General features: G+C 43.9%; 2 protein-coding genes across 4 annotated transcripts in view; both read left to right on the top strand.

The window, feature by feature from the left end:
- Positions 1-66: 66 nt before the first annotated feature.
- BCL7A (BAF chromatin remodeling complex subunit BCL7A) lies at positions 67-22,793 on the top strand. Of its 3 annotated transcripts, none has more exons than XM_080406702.1 (6): positions 98-387; positions 10,039-10,120; positions 13,552-13,648; positions 15,379-15,546; positions 18,501-18,622; positions 19,627-22,793. In XM_080406702.1, exons 1-6 carry the CDS (start codon positions 296-298, stop codon positions 19,696-19,698), a joined length of 633 nt encoding a protein of 210 aa, XP_080262828.1. In that variant the 5' UTR covers positions 98-295; the 3' UTR covers positions 19,699-22,793. The 3 variants fall into 3 exon arrangements, with proteins under 3 accessions (XP_080262827.1, XP_080262828.1, XP_080262829.1); XM_080406703.1 differs by lacking the exon at positions 19,627-22,793 and adding an exon at positions 6,322-6,430 and having other exon boundaries at positions 254-387; positions 18,501-19,619; XM_080406701.1 differs by lacking the exon at positions 19,627-22,793 and having other exon boundaries at positions 67-387; positions 18,501-19,619.
- Positions 22,794-26,473: 3,680 nt separating this feature from the next.
- Positions 26,474-27,743, top strand: part of MLXIP (MLX interacting protein) — a 49,347-nt gene continuing 48,077 nt past the window's right edge. The window contains 1 exon segment of the mRNA XM_080406169.1: positions 26,474-27,265. Within this exon segment, the coding sequence (XP_080262295.1) occupies positions 26,895-27,265 (371 nt within the window). The 5' untranslated portion in view covers positions 26,474-26,894.

Raw genomic sequence — 27,743 nt, 5'->3', positions numbered from 1 at the left:
TCGCCGTCCCCGTCCCCTCCCACCGGCGCTCCCCTCCCAGTCCCCGTCCCGCGCGCCGTCCCCTCCCCCCGCCCCGCGCGCGCGCGGGCTGCCGGCGGCGGCGCGTGCGCAGTGCGCGGCCCCCGGCGGGCGGGCGGAGCCGAGCCGCGCCGAGCCCAGCCGTGCCGCGCCGCGCCGAGCGCAGGGAGCATTGTGCGGGCGGGCGGACGGACGGACGGACCGACGGACGCCGCGAGTAGCGCCGCATTCCCCCGCTGAGGCCGCTGCCGCCGCCCCCCCGCCCCCCCCCAGCAGCATGTCGGGCCGGTCGGTGCGGGCCGAGACCCGGAGCCGGGCGAAGGATGATATCAAACGGGTGATGGCGGCCATCGAGAAAGTGCGCAAATGGTGAGCGGGCCGCGCCGCGCCGGGACCCCGCGCCCGCCCCCTCGCAGCCCCCCGCCGCCCCCCCCCCCGGCGCCCCCCCCGCCCTTCCCTGCATCGTCCCCTCCCGGGGCCGGAGCTCGCCGGGCGGCCGCGGGGGGCGGGGAGCCGGCGGCACCCAGAAGCCATTTCGCTCCTGCGAGTCACATGAAGGCGGCGGCGGCGTGTGAGGGCGAGAGGCGGCTCCATTGTGCGGCCGAGCCCCCCTCCCCGCCACCCCCGCCGCTCCCCGCCGACCCCGGCCCGCCGCTCCGCCGAGCCCGGGCCGGGCCGTGACGGGGGGGGAGGGCGGGGGGCAGGTCGGGACGGGCCCCTCCCCCTCCCGCCGCCCCTACAAAGGGCCGTGAGGAGCGGGCCTGGGGCAGCGCCGCCGCGGCTGTGCGGAGGTAGCGCTCGGAGAAGTGATAAATAAATAACCCAGCACGTCAGAAATACCCCCGAGAAGCTCCCGAGGGTTGTGCCATGGCTCGGGCCCGTTTATTGATTTATTTCGCCTCCCGAGCCCCCGAGGCGCGCACGTCAGCGCCCGAGCCGAGCGGGATCGGCTCCCGCAAACGCTCCGGCAGCGCTAAATCCCCGGCGAAGCGGGAGGGAGCGCCTAATTGCCGCTGGAATTTGTTCTAAATTATATAATTAAAGGTTGTGCCCCTAGTGAAATAATCCCCTTTTGTTAGGCCTTAAACGTGCTTTGGCATTTTCCCGCTTTTGTCTTTCCCCCCCCCCCTTTTTTCCCTCCTTTCCCCCCCTTTTTTCCCTCCTTTCCCCCCCTTTTTTCCCTCCTTTCCCCCCCTTTTTTCCCTCCTTTCCCCCCCTTTTTTCCCTCCTTTCCCCCCCTTTTTTCCCTCCTTTCCCCCCTTTTTTCCCTCCTTTCCCCCCCTTTTTTCCCTCCTTTCCCCCCCTTTTTTCCCTCCTTTCCCCCCCTTTTTTCCCTCCTTTCCCCCCCTTTTTTCCCTCCTTTCCCCCCCTTTTTTCCCTCCTTTCCCCCCCTTTTTTCCCTCCTTTCCCCCCCTTTTTTCCCTCCTTTCCCCCCCTTTTTTCCCTCCTTTCCCCCCCTTTTTTCCCTCCTTTCCCCCCCTTTTTTCCCTCCTTTCCCCCCCTTTTTTCCCTCCTTTCCCCCCCTTTTTTCCCTCCTTTCCCCCCCTTTTTTCCCTCCTTTCCCCCCCTTTTTTCCTCCTTTCCCCCCCTTTTTTCCCTCCTTTCCCCCCCTTTTTTCCCTCCTTCCCCCCCTTTTTTCCCTCCTTTCCCCCCCTTTTTTCCCTCCTTTCCCCCCCTTTTTTCCCTCCTTTCCCCCCCTTTTTTCCCTCCTTTCCCCCCCTTTTTTCCCTCCTTTCCCCCCCTTTTTTCCCTCCTTTCCCCCCCTTTTTTCCCTCCTTTCCCCCCCTTTTTTCCCTCCTTTCCCCCCCTTTTTTCCCTCCTTTCCCCCCCTTTTTTCCCTCCTTTCCCCCCCTTTTTTCCCTCCTTTCCCCCCCTTTTTTCCCTCCTTTCCCCCCCTTTTTTCCCTCCTTTCCCCCCCTTTTTTCCCTCCTTTCCCCCCCTTTTTTCCCTCCTTTCCCCCCCTTTTTTCCCTCCTTTCCCCCCCTTTTTTCCCTCCTTTCCCCCCCTTTTTTCCCTCCTTTCCCCCCCTTTTTTCCCTCCTTTCCCCCCCTTTTTTCCCTCCTTTCCCCCCCTTTTTTCCCCCCTTCCCCCCCCTTTTTCCCCCCCTTCCCCCCCCTTTTTCCCCCCTTCCCCCCCCTTTTTCCCCCCTTCCCCCCCCTTTTTCCCCCCTTCCCCCCCCTTTTTCCCCCCTTCCCCCCCCTTTTCCCCCCTTCCCCCCCCTTTTCCCCCCTTCCCCCCCCTTTTTCCCCCCTTCCCCCCCCTTTTTCCCCCCTTCCCCCCCCTTTTCCCCCCTTCCCCCCCCTTTTCCCCCCTTTCCCCCCCTTTTTCCCCCCTTCCCCCCCCTTTTTCCCCCCTTCCCCCCCCTTTTTCCCCCCTTCCCCCCCTTCCCCCCCCTTTTTCCCCCCCTTCCCCCCCCTTTTTCCCCCCCTTCCCCCCCCTTTTTCCCCCCCCTTCCCCCCCTTTTTCCCCCCCTTCCCCCCCTTTTTCCCCCCCTTCCCCCCCTTTTTCCCCCCTTCCCCCCCTTTTTCCCCCCCTTCCCCCCTTTTTCCCCCCTTCCCCCCTTTTTTCCCCCCTTCCCCCCCCTTTTTCCCCCCTTCCCCCCCCTTTTTCCCCCCTTCCCCCCCTTTTTCCCCCCCTTCCCCCCCCTTTTTCCCCCCCTTCCCCCCCCTTTTTCCCCCCCTTCCCCCCCCTTTTTCCCCCCCTTCCCCCCCCTTTTTCCCCCCCTTCCCCCCCCCTTTTCCCCCCCTTCCCCCCCCCCGCTTTTTGCCCGTCTCGACACCCCCCCGTCCCCTTTTTTCTCTTATTTTCCCTTTTGTTAGGAAAATCAACATGAGGTGATAAAACAATACAGTGCAGTCACTGCAATGTTCTGCACGGTTGGTCCAGGGTTCTTGGATGGGATAAAGGGCAGTACCGGTGTGACTCGAGAGCAGATCTCTTTCTGCCAGCAAGTTGACTGTTCAGCAGTCTTTGTGCATGTATCTTAAAATACTTCCTTTAAACCTTTTTGAAATCCATGGGGAAATCCCTTGTGTTAGTATTAATCTGCATAACTCGGCTGTTTTGAACCTGGTAAAATAAGGGGACGCTCTTATTGCCATCCACACCTAACACTTTCCTTCCCTTAAAAGAAGAGCAAAATACAGAATTAAATACGTGGTTGGGTGTTGGGGTGAAATGGATTGTTGTGTTTTAAATTGCCTTAAGCACACGAACGGGCCTGTTGGCTTGAGCTGGACAAAGAACTGGGACGTGTGTCCAGTAACGCAGGGCACGAGATGGGGATTTCAAAGAATCCGGCCATTGTGTAGGGAGCCGGAGCAGCCCCAGCACCGCAGTTCGCTTGCTTTCAGGAACTCTCTTCTACTCGGGTGGTGTTTTTAAGTGCTGTTTGCTGACTGGTGGGCCGGCTTTGAAGGGTCAGAACAATGTGTAGCGCTGTGACAGGACTTTTGTTCCAACAGGAGCGTTGTGGGATGTATGGCATGACTGTTTTGTCCGTAGGTATTTCATTCACGAGTGCAGCGTACTTCCTTTGAATCCTAGTTTGTGGATTTCAGAGAGGAGTAGAGGCAGAAGCTTGGCCATTCAACAGAATGTCTAATTTGTTGGTTTTTTTTCTTGGCAAGGGCTTTCTTGTCAGTTGCTATGGCTTCCTCTATAAAACAGAAATCTTATGGTATAAATAGATTTTTGTACGTTTTAACCCTCCTGAGAGACAACTTGCTTTAAAGGGGTCCTGTACAGAATCATGTGATGTTGATTACCATCAGAAGTATTCATATGGCTTTTTGTGTGTGCATCTCGCAAGTGTTTACGTAAACCATTTTTCTTATTTTTAGAGGAATTGTAATTTGAAGGTGCATCTTATGATTCTCTACCCCCCACCCCCCCGTCAAGTACAGTGGGAAACGAGGAGGACAGATTCTGTGTTTTGTGGTTTAAATGTTTTGAGAAGACTTGGCTGGTTTAATTGAACTTTACACACTAGCAATTCCTGCATCTTCAGAAGAGCCACATAGGCAATTTCCAAGCGTGCAGTTTCATTTGCATAATAGGAGCAATTTGTTGCCATCCACAGCTCTTCTGTGGAAATGCAGCCACCGAAGATTAAAATACCGTGCATCCAACATTGCATAGTGCAGTGTTTTCCGAGCCTTGTGTGCTCGGAGCGCTGCGTGCCAAGGATGAGTAGAGAGGCAGGCTGAGCTGTAAACTCTTCCGAGCGGGACCGTGGCCCCGGTGCATGCTGTCCAAAGCTTTATCGATCTGTGAAGGTGTGCAGCAGCCTTGCAGCGCAGTATTACTGAGAGCCTGTACTGCCACGTCTATGGACGTGCCTCTTGGAAAGCAGTTTCCATCAGTACAGACTTTGTTCCTTGGAAAATTAGTGTTCTTAGACAGTGAGCCCTTTGATGCAGGTGCCCTATCTTCATGTGTGTTTGCAGGGCGCCGAGAGCGCTTCTGGTATTACTGGAACTTAGTAGTAAACAGTGAAGTTGTAACATTTTTATCTTGAGATTAACGTAACCCTATCTCCTTTGTTTAAACCACTCTCATGAATGAACATCTGTTTTAGAAAACATGTAGCACGTGTCCTACAGAACACATGGTTGTGTAGTATTTGTGTGGCAGAAATGTTAAATTTCCACAGCTAAGAGGGTAGTTCTTTCTTTTTAAATGTACTCACCATTTCTCTTTCAGTCTATTTTAACAAATGCTCTGAGATGTTTATCTCAATGAATTGTGAAAGGTACAGGGTTGTTTTTTGTTTTTAAAGATTGATGGGTATGTGTAGATTGTAAATGGGCTCTCAAGAAGAGAGAGGCAAAAACTGTTGTGGTCTCAGCCAGCATTAGAAAAATACTGGCAACTCTTGTTTTACAGAAGTCTGATGTATTAAATGAAGGAAAATGCAGGCTTTTACTAAAAGACAAGTGATGGGCAGGGTACAAGTGTAAGTGGTAGGACATCTTGGGAGGCAGTGAAATAATTTGTGCATAGCACTGCTGAGCTTTTCGACAGCTGTGTGGGCATGTAGGGGTGGAGGTATGGTGTGGCTGATGGGGATGGGTACCCTGATGCAGAGAAAGCACCAGGGATGAGGAAGGCTCTTTGTATTGCCTTGTCTTTGAATTGCAGTATCTTTGCAGAAGTCCTCCAACCTCTTTCTGACCCATCAAAGCCCTAATCTAGGGATAGTGGTAGCACGTTATGGAGGAGAGAGGTGAACCCGGACAGCTGATGGAAGTACTTACAGAAGTGCTAAGTTTCTATTGTGGCAAGGAATGGGCTGTAGAGCCAGGCATGACTTGGGACTTCGCTTACAACGAAGTGTGTTATGTAAAGGTGGAGGAGTGAAGCCACCACAGGCAGTGTTACCTGGTACCGCTGCTCGGGATTGCTAGCGGTGGCCAGTTAGAGGAGAATTTCTAGACAATGCTGCTGTAGCTTTTCTGTTCACAGTCTCCATTCAGACTTGCTAAAATATTTTTGTGTGGTATGTAATGCTCTGAGATTGACCCTCTGCAGGTTTTGCTGCTCATGCTTCCTTCTTAAAATAGGCTTTCACGCGGAAGAGTGGTTATGACATAGAACTTCTTAACGTGATGCCTTTGGAAAAAGGCTGTTTGCTACTACCTTATTGCCACCCTAGTTCAGTCTGGCTACAGTGGCTGTGTTTAGCTTTCCGCTAAGATTTAGTTCAAGTAGTGGCAGCTGATGTAAAAATACCCAGTGTATGTGCAGGAGCTGTACTGAAGTACTGTAGTGGCCCAAACATGCTGTTACCATGCTTGAATTATAATACATCTCTTCTGGCTCGTGATTATTTCTTTTTGAGCCAAGATATGTTCTCTGGCTTCAGTGGAAGTTGGGTGGATGTTAAAGGTAGGGTTTTGTCACGCGTAAGCCGTGTTTCCCCTTACTGTAAGAAAAGGTGCATGTTGCAACGTGGAACCTAGGAGAACTTGCTTAAGAACATGCTGGCCTCTGTAAGTTAAAGGGGACTCTTCATAATGTACCGTATTTAGATAAACTCAGAGAGAAGGTGTCCTTAACCATTAGTCTTTGTTCATGCTACATGGTATTTTATTGTATTTGCAGCATGGTCAAGAAACACTGTGTCTGTTTGGGGCTACTTCACATTAGTCACTAGACAAACACCTACATAGCGATAGGCGTGCTCTGAAAAGCAAGCCTGCGTTTCAAAAAAATATTTTTTTGTGCATCTGACAGCACTTTTTGTGTATAATAATGGCATTTTCTTTCCCATTCCCCTTTCTCCTTTGCTTGATCCCACAGGGAGGTCATAATTCTGTGATTTTCACCAAACTCTGTTGCAATGCAAGTGAGTGTGATGTGATAAATTCAGCATTATGACGTCACTTCGTGATCATCAACAGAAGATGGGGTATGTGGGAGCCAATCCTTGTGTAAATACAGATCACTGTGATAAATGATAGTCACGGTAAAAGGCCAAGTGTGAAAGCCTTTTCTCGAATGATAATATATTGGCAGTAAAGGCTTTCTGTGTCTGTGCCATCCAATGTTTCTAGCGCTCGCTGCTTCTGCGGGAGCTGCCTTGACACTTTATGTATAAGTGTAATATACACTGTTGTGTTTGCTCACCGGTATATTACTTTTATACATGGCATTTGATATTCATCTTTGGAGCTTTAGTGTTAACATACAAAATATAAATATATTTAAAGAGTCTTGGGCTATTTCGAATGTGGAATTGAGATATAATTATCTAAGTTCTAGGATATTAAATATGCCTCAGGCATGAGCAGTAAAGAAGTGTTGCTACTAATGCTTACCTTACTTATCCTTGTCTGTCCTTTAAATGCTGTACAGATATGGTTCAGAATTTAAAAATGCGCTAACACAATTTCAGATAAATGTAAGGGTTTGTTTCTGTTGCATTCGTTAGTTTCTGAATTTACTATAAGTAAAGTATTTAAGATTCTTTTCAGTGTGGAAGTTTAGAAGAAAAAAATACTATTGTATATGTTTTAAGTTTTGCCATTTTCCAGTGTTGTTACTCCTGAGTCATTCATGGAGGAACAGGAGAGGTTTGAAACCAGAAAAAACGGTTTTTTTGTAAAGCTATGGACTTTGTCAGCAAGTGAAGTTGGTAGTTGCCACATTTTTAGCCTGATTAACTCTCAGGTTGGTGGAGTTCCATCACCCCCCTTTTCCAATTCACCAGTCAATATAGAGATCAGCCTATATAGTATAATGGGGGATGGTGCAATAAAAAAAAATAATTGCCTTGTGATTGTTTAAAAAGATGGAATAGAGTTACAGGGGTAGAATTCTGGTCAGTCTTGGGATGAGTAGGTTCAACAGCAGATCCATTTTACAGACAGGAAAACAGGTAGAGAAAATACTTAAGGTTTCACAACAGAATGGTCACAAGAGTTCATTAATTCCTCATTCCTACTCCGGCATTTGGTCAGTGAGAATATTTTGTGGCTTGTGCAGCATTTAGCAATCTTACTGTTATGGGCAGCATCAGTAAATTGCCAATTCTAATTAAATTAAAAGGGAAGTCCCTGATCAGCAGGTTGGGCTGGTATCTTTGCACAAAAGATAAAAAGCGAGTGTTCAGAGTAGAAGCGGTTTTGGGGGTTTGGGGTTTTTTTGTGTTTGTTTGGTTTGGTTTTTGGTTTTCATTTTGAAATGGAAAGGCAGTAAGTATTACAGATAATATTTGAAGCTTTATTTGCTGTAAACATCTTAAATGCTGCAGTTATTTTGCCCTGTTGATCTTAAATGTCTGAAAGTCATTATGTTTCTTTGTTAACAAATTTGTGTTTGTGCTGCTGCTGATTTTATTAAGTTTTAGGGGAGGTTGTCTTCTTTTTTCTTGTTAATACTTGTATGGTCTTAAACCTTCAATACTGTAAATGCTTACACATGTGAAGTATTTGAATAATAGCAGTGTGATGTTGGGTTTTTGTTTTAGCCATGTTTGCAGGACTGGGATGTTGGTGTACTTCCATCACAAAATATCCTTATCCCCATTGTTGTCTGAATTACTGTGTATTTAATTCAGTGGAAAAAAAATCCCTATAGCTGAGGGTTATCAAAACTTAAAGTGGTACTTAAGAAGCTCAAAAGAATTAAAATGTCAGGGCTAACTTTAATACTAGAAGGAAAAAGTTACTAATATAGGTTTCCTCCTGTGTTCTACAGTCTGTCCAGTGAAGATGCTGTGTGAGGCTGCTTTGAGATGCTAACAGGTATCTTGAACTTTTGGTTTTCCAGTGCAGCATCTCTAAGTAATATTTTGCTGTAGGAAAAGACTAAAATCTTGATTTTTTTTTTAAAGCATTTATTCACCTCTCCCCACACCCAAAACAAAACCCCAGTAGGTTTTATTTCCATAATGTCAAAGGTTTTCCTAAGTAGAAATAAGTTTAGTTTGTCTTGTATCCTTAAAAAAAAAGAAAAATTATATCATGATCATCTCTTCACAGTTAAGTATGCTTTCATTATTGACATGCCCTCATCTCCACTGTCATTTTTATCACATCTAGCAGTAGAGCTCCAAATCAGCGTAAAATTGGGTTTTGACATACTTCAGCCAGCTAGCGTACCCAAATGGATGTATCTAAACACATTGAGGAAGAACTGTGCTGCAGGAAGAGCAGTGGGAAAGAAATGAATCTGAACTAGTTTTGTACTTTAATTAAAATATCCATGTGGACAGATCCAAAACTTATCAAATTGTCTTATGTAGCTTCCCCCCCGCCCCCCCCCAACAGGAAAGTGTCTCCTCTAAAGGGAAAACAAATACGATTGGCTTTAGTAGCTAAAACAAATAGTCAGGAGGATGTTTCTGGCATTTGTACAATGTGGCTGCTCTTGATTTTGGAAGCCCTTTCTAAAAATGGAGCTATCACATATATATTTGGAGTCACATGCAGCTTCTCCCATCCTGCAAAGAATATTAAAAAAAAAATCTATAACTGGATCCCAAATTTATTATTTAAATGTGTTTTTTAAAAAGAAAAATGCTTGAGATCTCATGCCAAATTAATTTCAGATGTTCCTGACTACTTAATGGAATTGGTCTTTGTTGTTAACTTTTAATCGATCCATTTGCAGAGCTATATTACAAACCCAGGAACCATCAGTGGCAATCTGTGACCTGAAAACTGATCACAGAAACGTGATGAAATTTCTCTGGCATTGTGGACCTTCTTTTAATATTCTGATGTAAAGAGCTCAAGGAATTAATCCCTTAAGTGTTCAGCATCCTTTCCATCTCTGCACTCTGTGACTGAGTGACCCCCTAATGTAGTGACGCCCTCCAGCCAGATTTCCTTCACAGTTTGTCAATGTCATGACTTCATGGCTGGCTGGCAGGGGTCTGTACAGAGTGCTGCAGGTTATGCTTTTTCCCTCTCTGATAGCCTCAGCCTTGCTTTTTTCCAAGAGAGCTAGGCTCGCCAGAGTCTGAATTCTGCATCCCGGCACATATTGCTACCAGTAAGGCTGTTGGTTCTAAGGCTGGAATTTCAGAGCCGTCTGACAGGAGTGTTGAGTGAACGTTAAATTGCTAGCAGCAAATTTCTACCCAAAAATAAATCTCAGATGGTCAAAATGCATTTAGATTTCTAATACCATTAAACAGCTTCATGACAATCAAAACACACTGGTCTGTCTAAAACCTCTTCTGCTCTCTAGAAACTTCAAGTGAAAATTGTAGGCATTTAAATCTGCTTTTTCAATAGCTGTTCTTCTTAACTGTTTCTTCAGTCCAGATCTTATGACTGCTACTGCAGTTACCTAGTCAAGTAACAGCCCTGAGAAATCTGGAGGTTAGCAGTGCTCTTAACAAGTTTGTGAAATGCAAAGAACAATTTACACAATGCAGTACTAAAGACGATGTAATAGAGATCATCCTACTTAATAGCCTATTTAAATCCTTGACAACTTACAATAGTAGATAACTTTCTTTTGAATCCTAAGTTTAACTTTAACTTCTCCTGCGTTGTAATTTTATAGGGAGAAGAAGTGGGTGACAGTTGGCGACACATCCCTAAGGATTTACAAATGGGTACCAGTAACAGAGCCTAAAGTCGATGATGTAAGTATCCTGCAGATGTCTTGCTTTTTTCAAGATGTAGACACTCATGTTTAGGGAAAGGCAAAAGAAATATGCTCATTGAGCCTTTAAGCCAAGACTGGTGTGGATCTTGCAAGCATTTGAATAGAAGAGCTCTAGGGAAATGCTGATCTCTATAGAAAGTGGTGTTGATAGTTCAGTGAGTAGCTGTCTTCTTGGAGTCAACTTGGATTAATTCTCAAATAACTGTTAAACATTCGGCTTGAAATGGGTTTTTGAAACTGTAATGTAATAACTGGGAGGCAGGGAGGAATGTAAGATGACGTTTACTTTTCCCCTCTTTGTGCCTGGTGCTTTAAAGAAAAGTAGCTGGTTTGGAACTGTGCGGAGACACTCCCCGTGTGAGTGTCTGTGTGTCACTGCTGTTTTGCTCAAAAATAGGTGCAAAACACTGAAGTAAGGGTAGGAAAATCCTGTAGAACTGAGATCACTTGTAAGATGACCAGCCCAGGCAATACAGCAGACATGCTTCTCTTGTAATGTGTGCTTGCCCTTGGTTAATGTTTTGTGTATGCCTCATGTTCACGTTCTTAGCGTGCACTGTTCATGTGCCATGATACAATCATGTGGCATGAAAATAAGTGTATAAATCGAAGTTCATCGGGCTTACAAATTGTTTTTCGAAAGGAGCATTGCTCTCATTTTATAAATTGAAATACTGTTACAGAGAGCAAACTAATCCATAGTACCACAGTAAATTAATGATACGATAGAATATATATCTGAAGTTTTGTACTCCTTCCTTGGGCTGTCATGTGCTTTTACTTTATTTGAAATACAAGTTAAGACCCATCTGGAAGAAAACTACCATGTTACAAATGTGTAAAATGATGGTTTTCCACACAAGACAGTGTCATGGTCTTGTCTTATTCAAAGTCCAAATTCAAGACCTATTTTTGATTAGCATTGGTTTAACTGAGTTTGGTTTTTTTCTGGACCTTTGGTGGGTTGTACCACAGATTTCAGTGACTGTCAGAGTTGTGGTAAACCTCTTGTATTCTTCCAGTGCTTGAGCAGCATCTCTGTGGAGTAACCCCTTGTGAATCAGGAAACCTTTCCTGGTTTCTTTACAGATACTTGTTCATTTTTTCTAGTTGTCAGATGTTGGGTCTTCATTTTATTATTTATAATACATAGGGAGGGAAGGCTGTGCTATCTGTGTGAGAGAGATTTAGGATGTTTAGGCTCATGGCTTCTGAAAATTGCCTTCCTGCAGTTAAGTATGCCTGCATGATGGGTGCCATGGAACTTTGAAATAGGATTTCTAGTGAGTTTCTGGATGAATTTTCAAGGTGACTGCTGCCTTAAGTCAGACCCTCTGTTACGAAGGATGAGTTTATATAAAGGTCTCTATGTGCAAACTTTAATTGTACTTTTTGAGCCATAATCTTTAGGTTTAGGCTCTAGATTTGTTGAAATTGGGACACTTGTTCAAGACCAGTTACTTCAGTGTCCTACAGTCGCGTTCTGTTCGTTACAAGTAGAGGCAGTTGTGCAGCTGCAGTTGTTGCAGGATTGTACTCATAAGGTTTTTGTCTTTTTGCTCTGGAGGTTCTCACTATTAAAACAGATGCATATATTTTAAGAATAAATCTCAGGTAGGGGTCATCTTGGCTATTTAATTATGTTGTGGACATCCTTTTATATCTGATTTTATCCACCTGTGAAGGAGCAGATATTACGCTTGCTTTTTACTAGAATAGGAGGATGGGATCTTTTTTACTTCTTCATATTTCAAAATGGAAGTTGTCTTTGATTCTTAGCGAACACAGATTAGATTACTTACCCCCTCACACGTTGTTCCTAAGACACTTTGACATGTCTTCGAACTAGAATTAGCTAGGCTTTTTCCTCCTACTAGTTTTGGAAGGCTGTTTTAGGGCCTCACTGCTTTGATGGTTAAACCTTTTTTTAAAAAAAACTTTTCAGCTGAAATTGCTTGCAGTCATTTTCAGTATTTTTCTTGTGGCAAAAGTGTCTGTTTTACCTTAAATAAAAACAAAACAAAACAAAACAAAAAAAAACCCCGAACTTGAGAGAGATTATGTACCTTCTGAACTTCTGTTTTTCAAAGGTAAAGAAGTCCATGTGTGTTCACCTCTGTTTCACATATTAGGGAATAAAATATGGCTTCTCTGGAGTAAAAACACAATTTAAAATTAAACCTAATAGTCTATTTAAAATAGAGGGAACGGTCTTTCTGGGTATCACTTGTTGAATTTCTTCTGCAGTCTTAGACAATATTTGATTGTGGGTTTTGTTCCCTCCCTCCTTGGAGGACACTGTCTTACCTGAATGGATGGGTTGCCGAGCATTCTTCCTAGAGTCAGGCTTTTAAATGTCTTCTCAGCAGGCACAAAGGATCCTCCAAAAGCAGTGCAGCTGGCTCTTTCTCCTATGAGACTGATTACGTCACCTCTTAATTGAAAATGCTGCATCCCTTAGCAGGCGCAGATTTTCCACGTGATGGATGCCACTGTCTCTCTTTGTTTTAATGCTTGCAGTCCATACTGTTGTTTGGTCATGAGCATGTTGTGACCTATTGTTCGTGTAGGACTGGCTTGCTTATGCTCTTTGTTTTAGGCCAGTCTGGTTTTTCTTGAGCCATCTTTTAGTTTTAATGAAGCAGCAGCATTAATTATAGAGGAGGAGGAGGTCCCTGCAGTGTTGGTCATTGAGAAAGAGGTAGAAAGAGGTAAAAAGTGTTAAAATCCTAGCTCTGTTATTGTTCCTGTTGCACATGCCTGCATATTGTCTAGGTATACAAGTTTTCTGATATGAAAGGGAGAATGTGTTGAGTTTTGTAGCCGTGTGTTGATGTGCATAAACTATACAGTGAGCAGTTACAAGCTCAGAAATAGGGTAGTTTCATGAATCTTAGCCCTGTCTCTGATCAGTGATGCTTGTCCCTTTTCCCACTGTAGCAGAGATTCTTTTGACTTTGCTTTTGTAGCTCCAAATTTGGACTGAGTACAAAGTTAGCAGCCAGTACCTCCCAAGTTCTATGACTCAGTCTCAGCAAGCCATTTAATCATCGTGCCTCAGGTTCCCTGTTTGTAGAATGAAGGGGTATTGAGAACTTTTGTACTTTTTACAAAAATTGTGCAGTTTGAAGGTGAAAAACATGTTTAAGTGCTAAATGTTACTAGAATTTCTGGATAAAAACCTATATATCCTAGTGTTTTGTGTCATGAAGAAGACAGTTAGAAAAACAGCCCTGCAGTTATTGGGACTAATGCGTTATTGATGTCGGTTGTTATTACATTGGCTTTATTTCTCACTTGAAATTAAGAGATGCTTGCAGAAGTAATGAGTGGGAAGGGTTTTGTATTGCAACATGCACTTCTGTTTATGGTGATATTCATTTGTTTGCGGTGCCTTCTGTTTTTCAGAAAAATAAGAATAAGAAAAAAGGCAAAGATGAAAAATGTGGCTCTGAAGTGACCACTCCAGAGAACAGCTCCTCTCCGGGGATGATGGACATGCATGGTGAGTGTGAGAAGGTCAGCCCCGTTACCGTACTACACTGCTGTGAAAGTATAAGCTAATGGTGTCATGTTCTCCATTGCTCAGATGTATGGACAGTATGTTTAAGTCACAGTTAAAACAGCATCAGATACTCATTTGGTACTTTGGACTGCTGTAGATGTACTAATGGTTGTTTAAATGCCTTTTTTATTTGGGCTGCGTGTGTGGGAAAAAAATGTTGGTGGAGCAAAATATAAAAATATCTACTATTCAAAATACTACATTCAGATGAAGTAGTGACTGTTGAGTTTGACCAAAAGACCCCAAAGCGTCAGTGGCACCTACTAATATTTGTGCAGGTTTTGTACTTTTTAACTCTGTAGGTGATTCAGGTTGAAAGAATTCTGCAAGAGCTAAGAAAGTGAGCTCTGGTTCTGTGGTGTCTTCCTTCTGCCTCAGCTTGATGAAATTAACTGGTTAAGAAAACTTTTTTTGCTTGCTAGTCAAGCACTATTAGGTCAATTCTGGTTTTTGTTTGGTTTTTTTTTTTTAATGTGAACTGTTGAGTGCTAACTTGGTGTTTATTACAGAGAGGCTTGCGCAGCTCAGCTCTGTTCCCATTTTTTGCTCTCTAGGTGTTTGGATAACAGTTACAGATGAGAATGCAGCACTATTTGAGCTGATAAGAGGGGATCACTTTTTAGTGGGTTGTAAATTTTTCATTTCAGTTTTATTTGCATTTGTATTGCCTCCTGGTTGGTTTTTGCAGTGTTCAGAGCAAGAATGGTCTTGCAATTAAAGGACTGAGCAGGATTTTCATGGATCTGGGTTAATTTTTGACCTCTTTCAAACTTCTTAGTTTTTGCCTTGATCAGATTATTTACTTTTCTTGTCTTGTTTCTCCCATCCATGAGGTGAATATACTGCTTGCTTTTTTTTATCATATATCCCTTGTGGTTTTTAGCCATACTGTACAATTTCATGATAAACTTAATCTGATTAGACTTCAGGCTGCTCTGAAAAGAGGTTGTTCCATCACCAGCTATGTGTTTCTGAAGTCCTTTGGATGTAATGATTGTTCAAATGCAGGGGGAGGTGGATTGAGTTGCATGCTAGTAATTTAATAATGTTTTGCTGTGTTAATTGTCTTTAGGGAGCAGGAACTTCCCTCTTGGTTACCTATAGTAATAATATTGTGGACAACTATCACTTAGAAACCATTCATACTGGGACTGCATGTCACATTTTACCTTGACAGAGTCTTGTTGAGGGGTTTTGGTGGGTTTTTTGACCTTCCAAACACACTTCAAAAACGATCTGCTTGTCTGAACATTGTAGTGATGCGTATCTGTAAATCTGCAGCATGAACACTTCATTAGGCCTATGTTATATGAACTATAAAATGAGACTGTCACTTCAACTGAACTGTTTTACTCATATTGTAAAATTCTGGGTTCTTTAGGACGTGATCTCAGTAAAACACTCTTCGTTTTAACGTATAATATTAGAGCACCTTTTTTTAAGTTTTCTGATTTTTAGTAACTGCTAGAAAACTCCTTATTGCAGCATAGGCTGCAAGAGCAGATTGTGGTGGTGTGGGAAAAAGTTAGATGTAATGTTAGTCTAAAAGCTTGGACTTGATCCCCAACAAGCTAGACGTTGTGCATTGTCAGGAAAAATATGGCAGAATTTCAGTGAGTTTTTTGTCTTGTCAAATTAGACTTTCCTGGTTTTAACTCTTTTGTTAACAGATGACAATAGCAACCAGAGTTCGATAGCTGATGCTTCTCCAATAAAACAAGAAAACAGTAGTAATTCAAGTCCAGCACCAGAACAGAGCTTGGCAACACAAGCAGACGGCACTGAAGTCAAGTCCGACGAAACTCAGGCAGAAGCAAAGGAGCAGCCTGGTTCAGAAGGTAAGCTGAAAAGACCATCTTCAAAGCCAAACAAAAATGTTACCCTTTTGTGTATCATTTATTTACTTATCCATTTTAAGAACTAAATAATAACAATTAGAAAGAAATGGTTTGTGGATTTTCAGCATTTATGTGGAAATGGGCCATGATCTCTCTGGCCTACTGGTGATCCTTCCATTCAGCTGGAAAGGTCAGGTTGACATTTAGGGCCTTTCCAGAGAAAAAATACGTTTTTTTTTATTGTTGTCATAATCTCAGTCTTGAAAGAAGAAATAATTTAACATCATCTTTGAAATGGCTGCTACTATGTAATCACACAAATCCTGCAATGTATTACTTCTGTAGACCTGAGAGTGTTTGTTAGCTACTGTCACAGTAAAATAGAGGTGAGATAACTTTAAAATTATTTTTTTAATTGTGTAAACTACAAACTTGCTTTTTTCTTAAACCTTCTAGTTAGTTATTCAAAAGTTAGCTTTGAATTCTGTCCTAGTTTTCTAAAAGCATTACAGGATTGTACTGCAGTTGCGTGCAGATTAGAAATACATGTGGGTTAAGAGATTGTTCTGAACCTTGCTCTTTAAATGGTATTTTGGGTAATTGAAACATGTTCTGTATTTATATTCTTGGGAAGATAACTTTCTTCATCCTATTATAGCAGATAAAAGATGTCCTTTAACACCATTCTAATGATTTGGTTGCAGAATTCTTCCCATAGCAAAGCAATTAAATTATGCCCTCCTGATTTAGTTCTTAGCTCAGTAGATCCACTAACCAATTTAAATTTAGAGCTTTTATCTTGGTAATACTGGAATGGTTAAGTATGTTAAATGTTGCCGTTGTTAATTGGGGTTAAGATTTGACAACTGAATCGTCACCAAATTGAAATAAATCAGAAAGACATATCCTTCCAAGAAAGTCTCCACTAGCATTTTTGGTCACAGTAAATGGTAAGGATTTATTTCTAGGTCTAATATTGTCTGAACCTTCTTGTGTGAAGTTGTTACATAGCATACGTGCTCCCCTGACTAAATTTAGGTTCAGGGAAAATCCTGCCAAGTTCTCTGGATTAGTTCCAGAGCCAGTTACTGTAAAATGAAAGGCAGAAGTAATCGCAAAAAATACCTGCTATTCATGTGAGGGTTTCTCTATTGATTACATGCCATGTTTAAAAATTTATTCAATAGTTATTTACCTACCAAAGTGTTACGATCAATCAGACCTCTGGAATTGTGACATTATGCATCTGCTTAGGGTTAATGACCTTGTATTCCTGTCTCTAATTACTACACTGAAATCAGGGAGGTTTCTTAAAGTTAAGGGACAGTTTGAGTGGTCAGAAACACCTAAAGTGGGCTTCTTCAAGAAAACCGGTGCATTCAGAACATTCTGATGCGTAAAGAAGTTGAGAATACAGATCCCCTTGCCCGAAGGTCAGCAGGAGCGTGAGGGGTAGTAGTCAGCAGCAGCTGGAAGAGCAGACAGCAGCTACGGGCTGTCCTGGAAGCTGCTCCAGGTGTGTTTTTGTCATGGGGAGAGGGGTGCATCTCAGAGTGCTCCTTAGCTCAAGCCGCAATGTATGCTGAGGCACACACACTGGAAATTGAAATAAAAAATTCCTTCTGACCCTTGGGACTTGTTTCTTTGTCGGCATTAACATGCTTTGCTGGAGAGACATGGAAAGGAAGATGATTCTGTCTGAGTTTGCTGAATGTGGTCTTCAAGACTGCTCATCGTAGAGGGTCACTTTTATTTTGTAATCTGTCAGAGAAACTTCCAGAAATGCTTGTGGTGCTTTTTACACGGTACACCACAAAAATATTCACTTACTGGTGATGTCTTCTTCATTAACCAAAGTTGTCCAAGAAAATTTTTGATTATGCATTTCTCTTCATCTAGAATAAATGTATATGTTTCTTGGATCAGGGACCTTTGGAGAGATTACTTCATGAAACTTGACTCCATGCAATCTTCTGACAATTCATTTAACTCAAAAAGGATTTTTAAATGAGGTCAAGGAATGAATGGGTTCCAGTCCTTACACTGTTTTTGATGTTCGTACTGGAGGAAATATAACTGACCTTTTACAATCAAAGGGCTTTGGTTTTGGGTGGTGTTTATTTTTGTTTGGAGTTTGTTGAGTCTCTGCTTCTGGATGTACTGTGTTTAAACTTCCAAGGGTCTTTAAGCTGTAAAGTTAAAATGTAAGTGCCCATATCCCCTCTTTGAGTGAATGGGTGCTTTAACCCTGAGCCCGTTATAAATCTTGCTTTGGGAGAGGGAGAAGGGTTTAAATCAAACAAACAAAAAACCGAAACCAAAACCCTGTGAAAAGTGAAAGCAGGTAAGAGCGATAACAAGCTGGAAGACTTCTCCACAAGTATGCACCAGAATTAGAAATTCTGCAACCCTCATGGTTAAGCTAGTTAGCTGAAATTCTAAACTTTATCTTAAAAGTAGTATCAAGCAAAGAAGTGGATTTTAAATATGTGGCTGAATTTTGATCCCAATAACTTTATTCTCTCTCCTTAGCTACACAGTTTTAGATCCACTAGTTACCACAATTCAGCCCTTTCTGTGGCTGCCTTTTACTTCTGATTTGAGGCAAGTTTCCTCGGGGTCACCCGAGTTTATGTTGAACCTTGTTTGCTGGCAGGTTGAGGTGGTTCTGAGCTGGAGGGTGTGCGGGAGCTTGGCTCCCTCTAGGGACTGATCCCAGCGGTTGTATTCCTCCGGCAGCAGGAGGGCAGAGGTCTTCTGGCAGCAACCCGTAGCTGTGCTCCTGGAGTTTGAGCTGAATTCTTTATAGTCATACAGCTGTGATGGATGTTATCGTTAATGGTTACACGTGGGTGAAGTTCGTGTCTTCGAGATGTTGCTAATGAGAAGACACCCTAAAAACTCCTGCTGAATGCTTTCATTTATTTGTTTAAAATTGTTTCTTCAAATTTCAGATACCTCGGATGAACAGAATTCACAGTCTTCAATGGAAAATTCCATGAATAGTTCAGAGAAAGCAGAAATTCAGTCCTCTGGAGAAAATGATATAATTACAGAGGCATCTAAAAACTCTCAGGTAACTTTAAGCACAAAAGCCCAATTACTTAGAATTTGGAAAAGAGTATTTTTACCAAAAGGCAAGTGTAAGGAGGCCAGTTGTGTATTTAGACTCATTTCCAAAGTCAAGGACAGTAAAGCAGCTGTAGAGTATTAAATGTACATGTGTCTGGTTTTGTGGTTAATCTGATTGGCTTCTTGAATTTCATGTAATTTGCATGGTAAGACTAGGTTGGCCTGATGTACTTTTCAGTTTGCTGAACCGGTCTGTGTTAGTTTTGTAAGGGAATATTAAATTTTAATGTTGATAAAATGCTTGGACTTAACCTGCTGGACAGGCTCCTTTGAGGACCATTCAAAAGTAAAATACCTTGTAGAGAGGTAAATGTATATAGCAGTTAGGAAAGTTAATTTTTGTAGATCCAGTGGACGAGACGTTTGGATGTTTAGTTACCAGGGTACTGAAAAAATTGTGGGTGGGTGGGTGGGAGACAGGCATTATCCTTGCAGTTGTCCCCCTGACACCGAGATCCTCAGGCAGAGCACTGCTCAGTGCCTTGGTTTTCCTTGTGGGTGGGTGGTTTGTTTCGATGCACACCTTGGACTTTCCAAAACCTTGCGCGTTCTGTCCTGTAGAGATTGCTTTGGCTACAGCAGGAGAAAATTCGTGTGCACTTGGTGCGGGTTGTGCTCGAGTGTGGAGCTGAGGGAAGCCCAGGTATAACCATGCATCAAGGCTGTTGCTTGGAATATTCACTGTGTTTTTTAGCCCGGAACTAGAATTTTGCCCTTTGTCTGTAGACGACAAGAAGTGTAAAGATGTTGAGGTAAGATGCAAGTAGAGGAGTGACTTCAGGAAGCAAACGCACTCAGTCATGTCATTCTTGCATCCAGGGATGCTTTGTATTTTACAAATGACACACCAGGGGATTTGTTCGTGCTTTTTTTTTTGTTTGATGTTTATGGTGCCTGAAATTCAGAGCAATGATAACGTGGTTGTTTTTCTTTTCCCCCCTCATTAAGGACTCTGAAGGAGTGCCACCTTCTAAAAAGATGAAAGTAGAGGCTTCCCAACAAAATGTTGAAGAGATTTAGACTATAGATTTTCCTGGTCAGTTTTTATGTAAGGTACATCAGTGGGCTTAATTATAGAACAACCTTACTTAAGCATCTTCTCTTGGATGAGGACAGAACTCCTAACTTTTCAAGTTACCAAGCAAAAATCCAAGAAAGCCTAACAAAGGTTTAACTTCTCAGACACTGAAAACTTTTTCCTGTGAAACAAACATTGAGAACTTTTAAGTTACTGTCTCTGAAATGGTTGGAGTAAACAACTCAGGAGGGGTCTACGCACTGTTTCTAAAGTCAAAATTACAATTATGTTGCTGCTGTATTATTTTTTTTTTTTCATTTCTCTATTTAACATTGTAAGATATTTAAGGATGGTACAGGTCAGGTATTAGCTTTCATGTGAAGTTCATTGTTCTGGCGTGATGTCTGCTTTTGTTTTGTGCCTTGTGTTCTGAAAACAGTGCTAACTTTTAAAAGTTGTTTTGCAACTGTCTCCTTTGCAAAGTGGCCTATGTTTGTATAATGCCATGTAGTAAAGCTTTTTCTTTTTTTTTTCTCTTTTTTTTCTTCCTTTTTTTTTGTTTTGGGTTTTTGTTTTGTTTTTAATTTTTAAATCCCTGGTGCTTAAATTTTTAACAAATACAGATCAGGAAGCCATTTTCACTCTTGGAGTCCGAGGAGAAAAAGGAGCTTGATATTTTATTTTAGCAGCTATAGCGGAGATCTTTTATTGAATGCATGGCATTCGCAACTGTAAATTTGGTCTTCTAGACACTTAACTTCATCAGAAGTTAACATGATCTGTTTACCATTTATAGTCCAGATCTGAATATATACTATAACACAGCAGTTAAAATACTTCACGTATTAGGTCCAGATCTCTGTACTGGGTACAACTTGCTTTACAGAAAAGTTCCACTATGTATATAAATAGGATCAAAGGGATTGATGCACAATGAATTTATTTTCAATTGGTCTTTTTTGATATCATGTTTTCACAGAACTGGATTTCATTGTACTGTTTCTTTAGAAGATGTTTACTTCTGTGTTCCAGGTTAATACTGTATTTGGGGGTTCTTTTTTTCTTCAGCAAGTCTTGTAAATAAGCCTTGTTGTTTCCATAGTCCCTACATCACTATTTGAAATGTGTCTTTCCCAGTTACGTTGAAGTGTGCTAATGCTCAACTTGATTGATAGGCATGAAGTACACACAACTCCCTTCAAATTCACAGCATGCAGGAGTGCAGAACCGTCTGCGTCAGGTTGTAAGGGCTTGGTCTTACTGGGGGCTTTGTACTTCCAGGGTGAGCTCCTGGTGTCAGTGGGAACCGCTTATTTCTCACTTCAGTACACACGCAGGCGCATACGTACATATGAATGTACGTACATATTGCTGGATCGGGCCCTTAGTCTGTCTTCTCTTCGTGCGGGAGATGGAACTTGTAATTTAAAATTCAATCTCACAGCAATGAAAATGGTTGCATATAGTTTGTAAGCAAAGAACTGTAAATACTTTTTTAAACGAAAAGGAATTGCTTCCAGTTGATACATTTTCATAACTAGCTCATCATTAGGATTATTTAGTTCTGAATTCTCCAATAGTGAAAATGGCTTGCGTTTAGACTACTGCATTGCGTTTGCAATTACCACTTTATTATGAAAAACAATGGGGAAGTAGGGGGGAGGGAATAGAGGGAGGGAGGAGTGGGGAGCCAATACTGACCTTCCATAAGATGTTTGTAGGATCGAACTCCAAATAACATATGACACTCAGTTTCGGAACCTTTATGTTGAAATAAAACTTTTTGGATTTTAACTGAACAAAATTTGATTGCAAATCATTCATGAAAGCAGTGTGCTCCCTAATAAGTTTTTGGGATTTCTGGTCTGATCATGAAGTCCATTAACATTCTGAAAATAAGGAAATGAGGAGCCAAAAACTGTATTTGCACAATATATGCAATGAAACGGTAGAATTCTCTCTTGAATTGTGTGTATGCCTAAAATGTGGATAACTGGTCAATGACAATTGATTTGTATGTATATTACATTCAGATTTAAGTGATATTTTGTGAGAAGTTCTATTGATATATTAAATGGGCAAATCTAGAAAGATTCAAACGTAAAAATATTTTTTATTTACTAACTTTGTTGTTTTTAATGCTAAAACAAAACAAATCTGATGCCACCTTTGACAAGTAGTCATGTTTACTAATCCCTATCTTCAGGTGCATCACAGCAAGTTTTAAATTTTAATTTTGTAGATGTTTCCAAGGGAGTAAATAGACTTTTCATTTAGAAACTAATTCCTGTACTTTAGGAAGAAATAAAATATATAAATAGCACTAAAAATACCTCAAATTTTTCATTAGATAGAAGCATTTATTGGCATTATTGACATCAACAGGTTTAATTATAAACTTCCTTTTCTCTCCTGTGGCTTCTGCTCAGAACTGTTCATTGTTCTGTGGCTTACAAGACAAGGCATCATAACCATATTCCTAGAGGCTTTATTTCTAAAGTAGTAACGCTTTATTTACAGCTTATACAGAATACATTCAGAACTTGTGTTTTTTTAACCAGAGATTCTAGTGACAACAGACAACTGAACAAGCAGATAGATTTGGGTTCCTTAGACCTGCTATTGTCAGTCTCCGAGGGAGGAGACTTTGACATTATCTGGTATGAAGAAATCCAAAATAGTGTATAAGACTGTTATTAGTCTTTTTTTGAAGTGCCTGATAACATTTATGGGCCAACGGATGTGATTAAACACATTTTAATGCCAGAAAGTACAGATGGGACCAAACCAGAACATCAAATTCAAATCGACCTGAGGTTTGAAACTAGATCTAAATCCAGCTTTTTTTGGCTTGGACCTATCTCTACCAGAAACTTGTTTTATGAACTCACTGTAAAAGGGTTTATTGAAAGCATTGAGATGCGGAGCAGAAGGAGAGAGATAATTTTCTTCAAGAAGACTGAAAGTTCTCATACAGCTAACGTTTTAGAAATAGTGCAAATATCAAGAAGTGCTTCCTTGCTACAATGCTGAATGTTGGAGCTTCAGTTACAAATAAATACAAAAAAAAGAAAGAAAGACAAAAAAAAAAAACAACCTAGAAGCAAGCAAGTAAATTAGCTGAGTTTGTGGAACATGTGGGAAGGCCTTCCGAATAAGCGATTTACTCAGCCAAACATTTTATAGCAGAACTATTCCTTGGAATTTTTATGCTTGGGAAAGTAGTTGTTAAACATTCCAAAAAGTGCTGGCACTTACAAAACAACAAAAAATAATCAACAAGGCAGTATAAAATATTGGTTTTGGGTGGCTATCTTCATACATAAACATTGTCATGTTTTGGAATGTTCTTTATATCTAAGGGCCTGTTAGAAGATGTAAAGAATTTTGTTTTCTTCAGTACCTAATCGTTTTCCATCTTATGATTTGTGTGTGTGTGTGTTGTACAGCAGTATAATTTTTCACTTATTTATTCCATCGGTAGATATGGTTTGTACAATGTACAATGGTTTCATTTCAAAAATAAAATAAAAAAAATCACAACATGAATGCTGTGTGAATACTTTTTATCGAGAAACTTAATCTCTGTTTGGTTTTTTTAAAAATTTACAATAAATTTCTGTTTTTATAATTGGTATTTTTACATGTGCGTTCTATGGTGTTATCTCATTTGGTGACGTGTATAATAATGATTCACCTTTGACTAGACCAAAGGTGTCTTGATATTGTAGCAGTTCACTGAGTAGGGCGGGGGCAGTTTGTTGTTTAACAACAACAAATAGATAGATAGGACCAATGTAATTACATCAGCCTGCAGAATAACTTAGTAATTTAAGGTGCTTACTGTTGCCTTAGTACTTGGCCACTGTGTTGTCCAACTTCAACTGGAAGGAGGAGGAGGGCATAGTGTGGAAACATGCCTCAGTTTGGAAACATGCTCGAGTCTGATGCTAGCAAGGGAAAAAAAAATACCTCCTTAAGAGTTTTGGAAAGATTCTTTACATTCAAGTTGGATATAAAGTGTCGCTTATTTTTAGTGTTCTGTGTGCTCTGTCCCAAAGTAGCCTGCAGTTTCACAGACAGCTGAACTGGTCTGCTGGCTCATGCTACCAGAGGGGCAAGCCACAGCCAGCTTGCCTGCTCCCAGCTTGGTTTTGTTGCCTCCCTTGCATTTACTGGGGTGCTCATAGCATCCTCTCATCAAACACTGAAATTTGCTAATCTGGGAAGAAAATTATCCATTTTAGTTAGTTTTTTTTCTTCTCTGGTTTAGTGACAAATCAGCAGACTTATATAAAGGAATTATAGATAGGGTGGAACTGGAGAGAGAGAAAAGAACAGGTAGAAACAAGGATGTAATTCAAGATAGGTCTGGGAAGGAGAGGTCTCTGAACAGGTAAGGCTGGTGCCAGTGAAGGGTAAAGGAGTGAGCAACAGTGGAGCCCAGCAGCGGGGCAGGGAGCTGGAGGTTGGCCCTGTGGTTTGCCTGGAAGCAGGAGTGGCAGAGGAGCCAGCGAGGTGGTAATGGGATGGGTGGACTCCCAGGGGCACCATCCGTCCGCCCCACAGTCTGAGGCTGTGAGTAACATTCCTTGAGCTCCTGCGCCTCATCAAAACACAAATGCTTATCTTCCTGTCTAGATTTAGGAGGATAATCTCTTACCACTAAGTGTTGTGGAGTACACTGTGGGTATATTTTTAAACAGCTTGAATGTCTCTGTTCAGCGCGTGTTACGCTTGAATTCTAAGTCTGTAAATGGCTGTCTCCTCCTGTGCTAAAAGCCTTTGCTGTTGAAGGAACATCATCAGAAGATGGTGGCCTACGTTTCACCTTGCGCTGCAGATTGCTAAAAAGAAACGGTAAGAAAAGCATACTCGAGAGGGGCTGCTGTGGCCCTTAGTGTTTCTCTGTGCCTCCTAGCATGCCTTACTGTGGAGGAGGAGAGGATAGCCGGGAGTCTTGACCTGTTGCTGATCACGTAAATGCTGATCTTAAAAAGGCAGACCAAGAGGTCTGTCTCCAAAATAACTGGATTTATTTGAAGGGATGCCTCTTCCCTTGCATCTGTGGTATTTGCACTAAGGATGACTAGAGGAGAAAACCCCAAACTGCATCAAATGTTAGTTACAGCTTCACGCTGCTACCCCTATTTAAAACGGTGGTTTGGTGTACTGCTAACTCTTAGAAAATTGCATTGCTACCTAGCAACTTTATTTTAACAAGTTACCCCTCCTCATACTGGAAGAAGCGAGTGTGGCTTGCTCATAATTTTGTGAGGTGAATGTATAAGCTGTTGTCATGGAAGTACTGTATACAGCGCTGTTATTCATGTGTGTTGTGATTATTCTTTTTAGTTCAGGTTTAGTTCTTTACAAATGACATTTAAGGCTTAAAATAGATACTGTAAAACTGAATGTTGTTTTGAAATGTTTTTTGGTTTTGTACTTAAAGTACTCCCAATCAGAATGTCTGGATAGCATTCTGGGAGATAGCATTCTTTTTTTTTTTTCCTTGTTTTTTGAAACCAACATTAATATAAGCAATAACCAGCTTTCAAGCTAAATATGATTGTGGCCTTTTCTTAAGAATTTTAGTTGTATGTGATGCTAAGAGCTGAATGTTAGCCTTGACTTCTAAAGATTTATAACAGAGCCTTCACATGATGTGACCTTGCCTTACTGCTCCTTTCATGTGTAGGGAAGTATTTGACTTACCATTCCTCCCCTAAACGGTGATCCATCTTGATTTCGCGTTCTTTAATGGAGAATATTAGATCACTGCAAGGGCATAATTGTGATATTGCAGGAATGTCTCTTCCTTCCCTGCCCAAGACTTGCTATTTCGATCTCTTGAGTTTCCCTTATTTCTAGTTTTACAAAGCAGAAAAAGTAGCATGTGGCAATTAAATGTTTGGGGTTTATTTTCCCCTTCTGAGGATGACTGTGTAGAAGAGCCTGTTTTTTTAAGTATGACGTCCTAGAACTGAGAGAATATAAGCAGTTTAGTGTAAACACTTTGGAGTATGTCACTAAGAATGCTGTCCTGGTGATGGAGGCTTGCTCTACAGGGCAAGCTAGAGATCTTTTCCCTTGACTTCATATGTACGTATGTATGTACGTGGATTTTTGTGCTGTGAGCTGCTGTTCTCTCCGCAGACTAACACATCTGCTGGCCCTATTGCTGTGCTTTCATGTTGGCCTCCAGGATCCATTGCTTCCTTTATGCTTCTGAGAAGGATGAAAGCTGATCTTTCCTACTTTCCCTGGAACAGTTGTGCTTGCTTTCCACACACTGCCAAGCAGGTATGCGGGTTGGGTGTGAGCCACCGGGATGGCGGCAGGAGCTCCATGTCCCAACGCCTCTGCGGCCATGGGTGATCCCTCCAGCTGTGTGCAGCCCACCTGCTGCAGGTCTGCCCTGGCTTCTTGCAGGTTGCTTCTGGAAAATAATAAGCAATTGTACTATATTGAAGGTAGTTGAAATCCGTGGACTTTCTAGCACTTCACTTCCTGCCATCCTTCAGCCAGTTCTGGGCTGTCCTCTTCATCTTCTCATGCCCCTATGAGTCCCTGAAGTTTAGGGATGTTTCTGAAGCCCCTCGACGATGTTCTGCTGGATGGAAGTGCCACACTGGGTGGCTTCAACCCGTGGCCCAGGAGGAGCAGGGACAGGACGGCACCGGGGCCCGGGGCCTGGCGGCAGCGGTGTGCCCCCTGCCTCGGTGAGGTGATGCCCGGCGGCGGGCCGTGCCCGAGGGGCAGGGTACAAGGTGGCGGGTGTCACTGAGGCCCAGAGCTGCCCGGGTCGGGGTGGGGAGGCGGCGGGGTGCTCCTGCCCTCGCCCCTGAAGGCGCCCTGCTGGCTGAGGGGCGGTGGGCGAGGGGAAGCGCTGATGGCGGGCCGCGGCTCTCCCTGAGGGAAAACATCCCGCGGCGGGCGGCTCCCTGTGGCCTTGGCGGCGGGTGATGGTGGCCAGCGGCTCTCCCCGAGGCGACGCTACCTCAGGGGTGGCGACGGCGGGCCCGGGCTCGCCCCCCGGGAGGCGGCGGGGGCGGGCGCAGGCCGCGGGGCGGAGCGGGGGCTCCGGCCCCTTTAAGCGCGGCGGCGCGGCGCGGCGGGGGCCGGCCCGGGGCGGAGCGGGGCGGTGGCGGCGCAGAGCGGGCGGCGTGCTCGGCCGGCGGCTGGCGGCAGCGGGGCCATGGCCGCCGACGTGTTCATGCGGCCGGCGCGGCTCCTGGGGGCGGCGGGGCCGCTGTCCCCCCGCACGGAGCCCGACGAGGACTCCTCGGACACGGACGACGGGGGTGCTTCGCCGGGCGGAGGGCGGCGGTGCGGGCCGCGGCGGGGGCAGCCCCCGGGCCCCCAGATCATCCACTCGGGCCACTTCATGGTCTCGTCGCCGCACAGCGAGCACCCGCCCAAGAAGGGCTACGACTTCGACACGGTCAACGAGCAGACCTGCCAGACCTACCAGTTTGGGGCGGCCCGCGGCGGCGGCGGCGCCGGGGGACGCCTCAGCATCGACGCCTCCCTCACGAAGCTCTTCGAGTGCATGTCCCTGGCCTACAGGTACCGGCTGCCGCCGGGGGCCGCGGGGCGAGAGCCTGGGGCGGGCCCGGGGGGGCCGAGCGGCTCCGGGGTGAGTCACGGCGGCGGGGAAAGCCCCGGCTGGGCGGCGACGCGGGGACCCGAGGGCGCGGCGCGGGGCCTGAGGCGCTCGGCCGCGGCACCCCCGGGGGCGGCCGAGCGCCGCCGTTGGGCCGCGCTGTCGCCGTGTCCCCGTCCCCCCCCCCCCCCCCCCCGCGTGGGTGACCGTGTCGCTTTTGTTTTCGGTGCGCTTTGGGATCCCGGCGGGCGCTTCCCGCAGGCCTGCGAGCGGCTCCCCCGCCGCGCACGACGTGGGGCGAGCGGCCGGGCTGTCACGGGGTGGGAGCGGGGCCGTCCCGGCGGGGGGCGCCTCCGCCGCTGCGGGCTCCGGGGCACCGGCAGCGCTCAGCATCCCGCGGGCAGGCGTGGGGCTAGTGGGGACAGCCCGTGCTGAACAGCC

The sequence above is a fragment of the Falco punctatus genome (assembly GCF_963210335.1).
Source record: "Falco punctatus genome assembly, chromosome: 1".
Lineage (NCBI taxonomy): Eukaryota > Metazoa > Chordata > Aves > Falconiformes > Falconidae > Falco > Falco punctatus.
The sequence above is the reverse complement of the archived record's forward strand: the minus strand, read 5'-3'. Positions and strand labels throughout refer to the sequence as shown.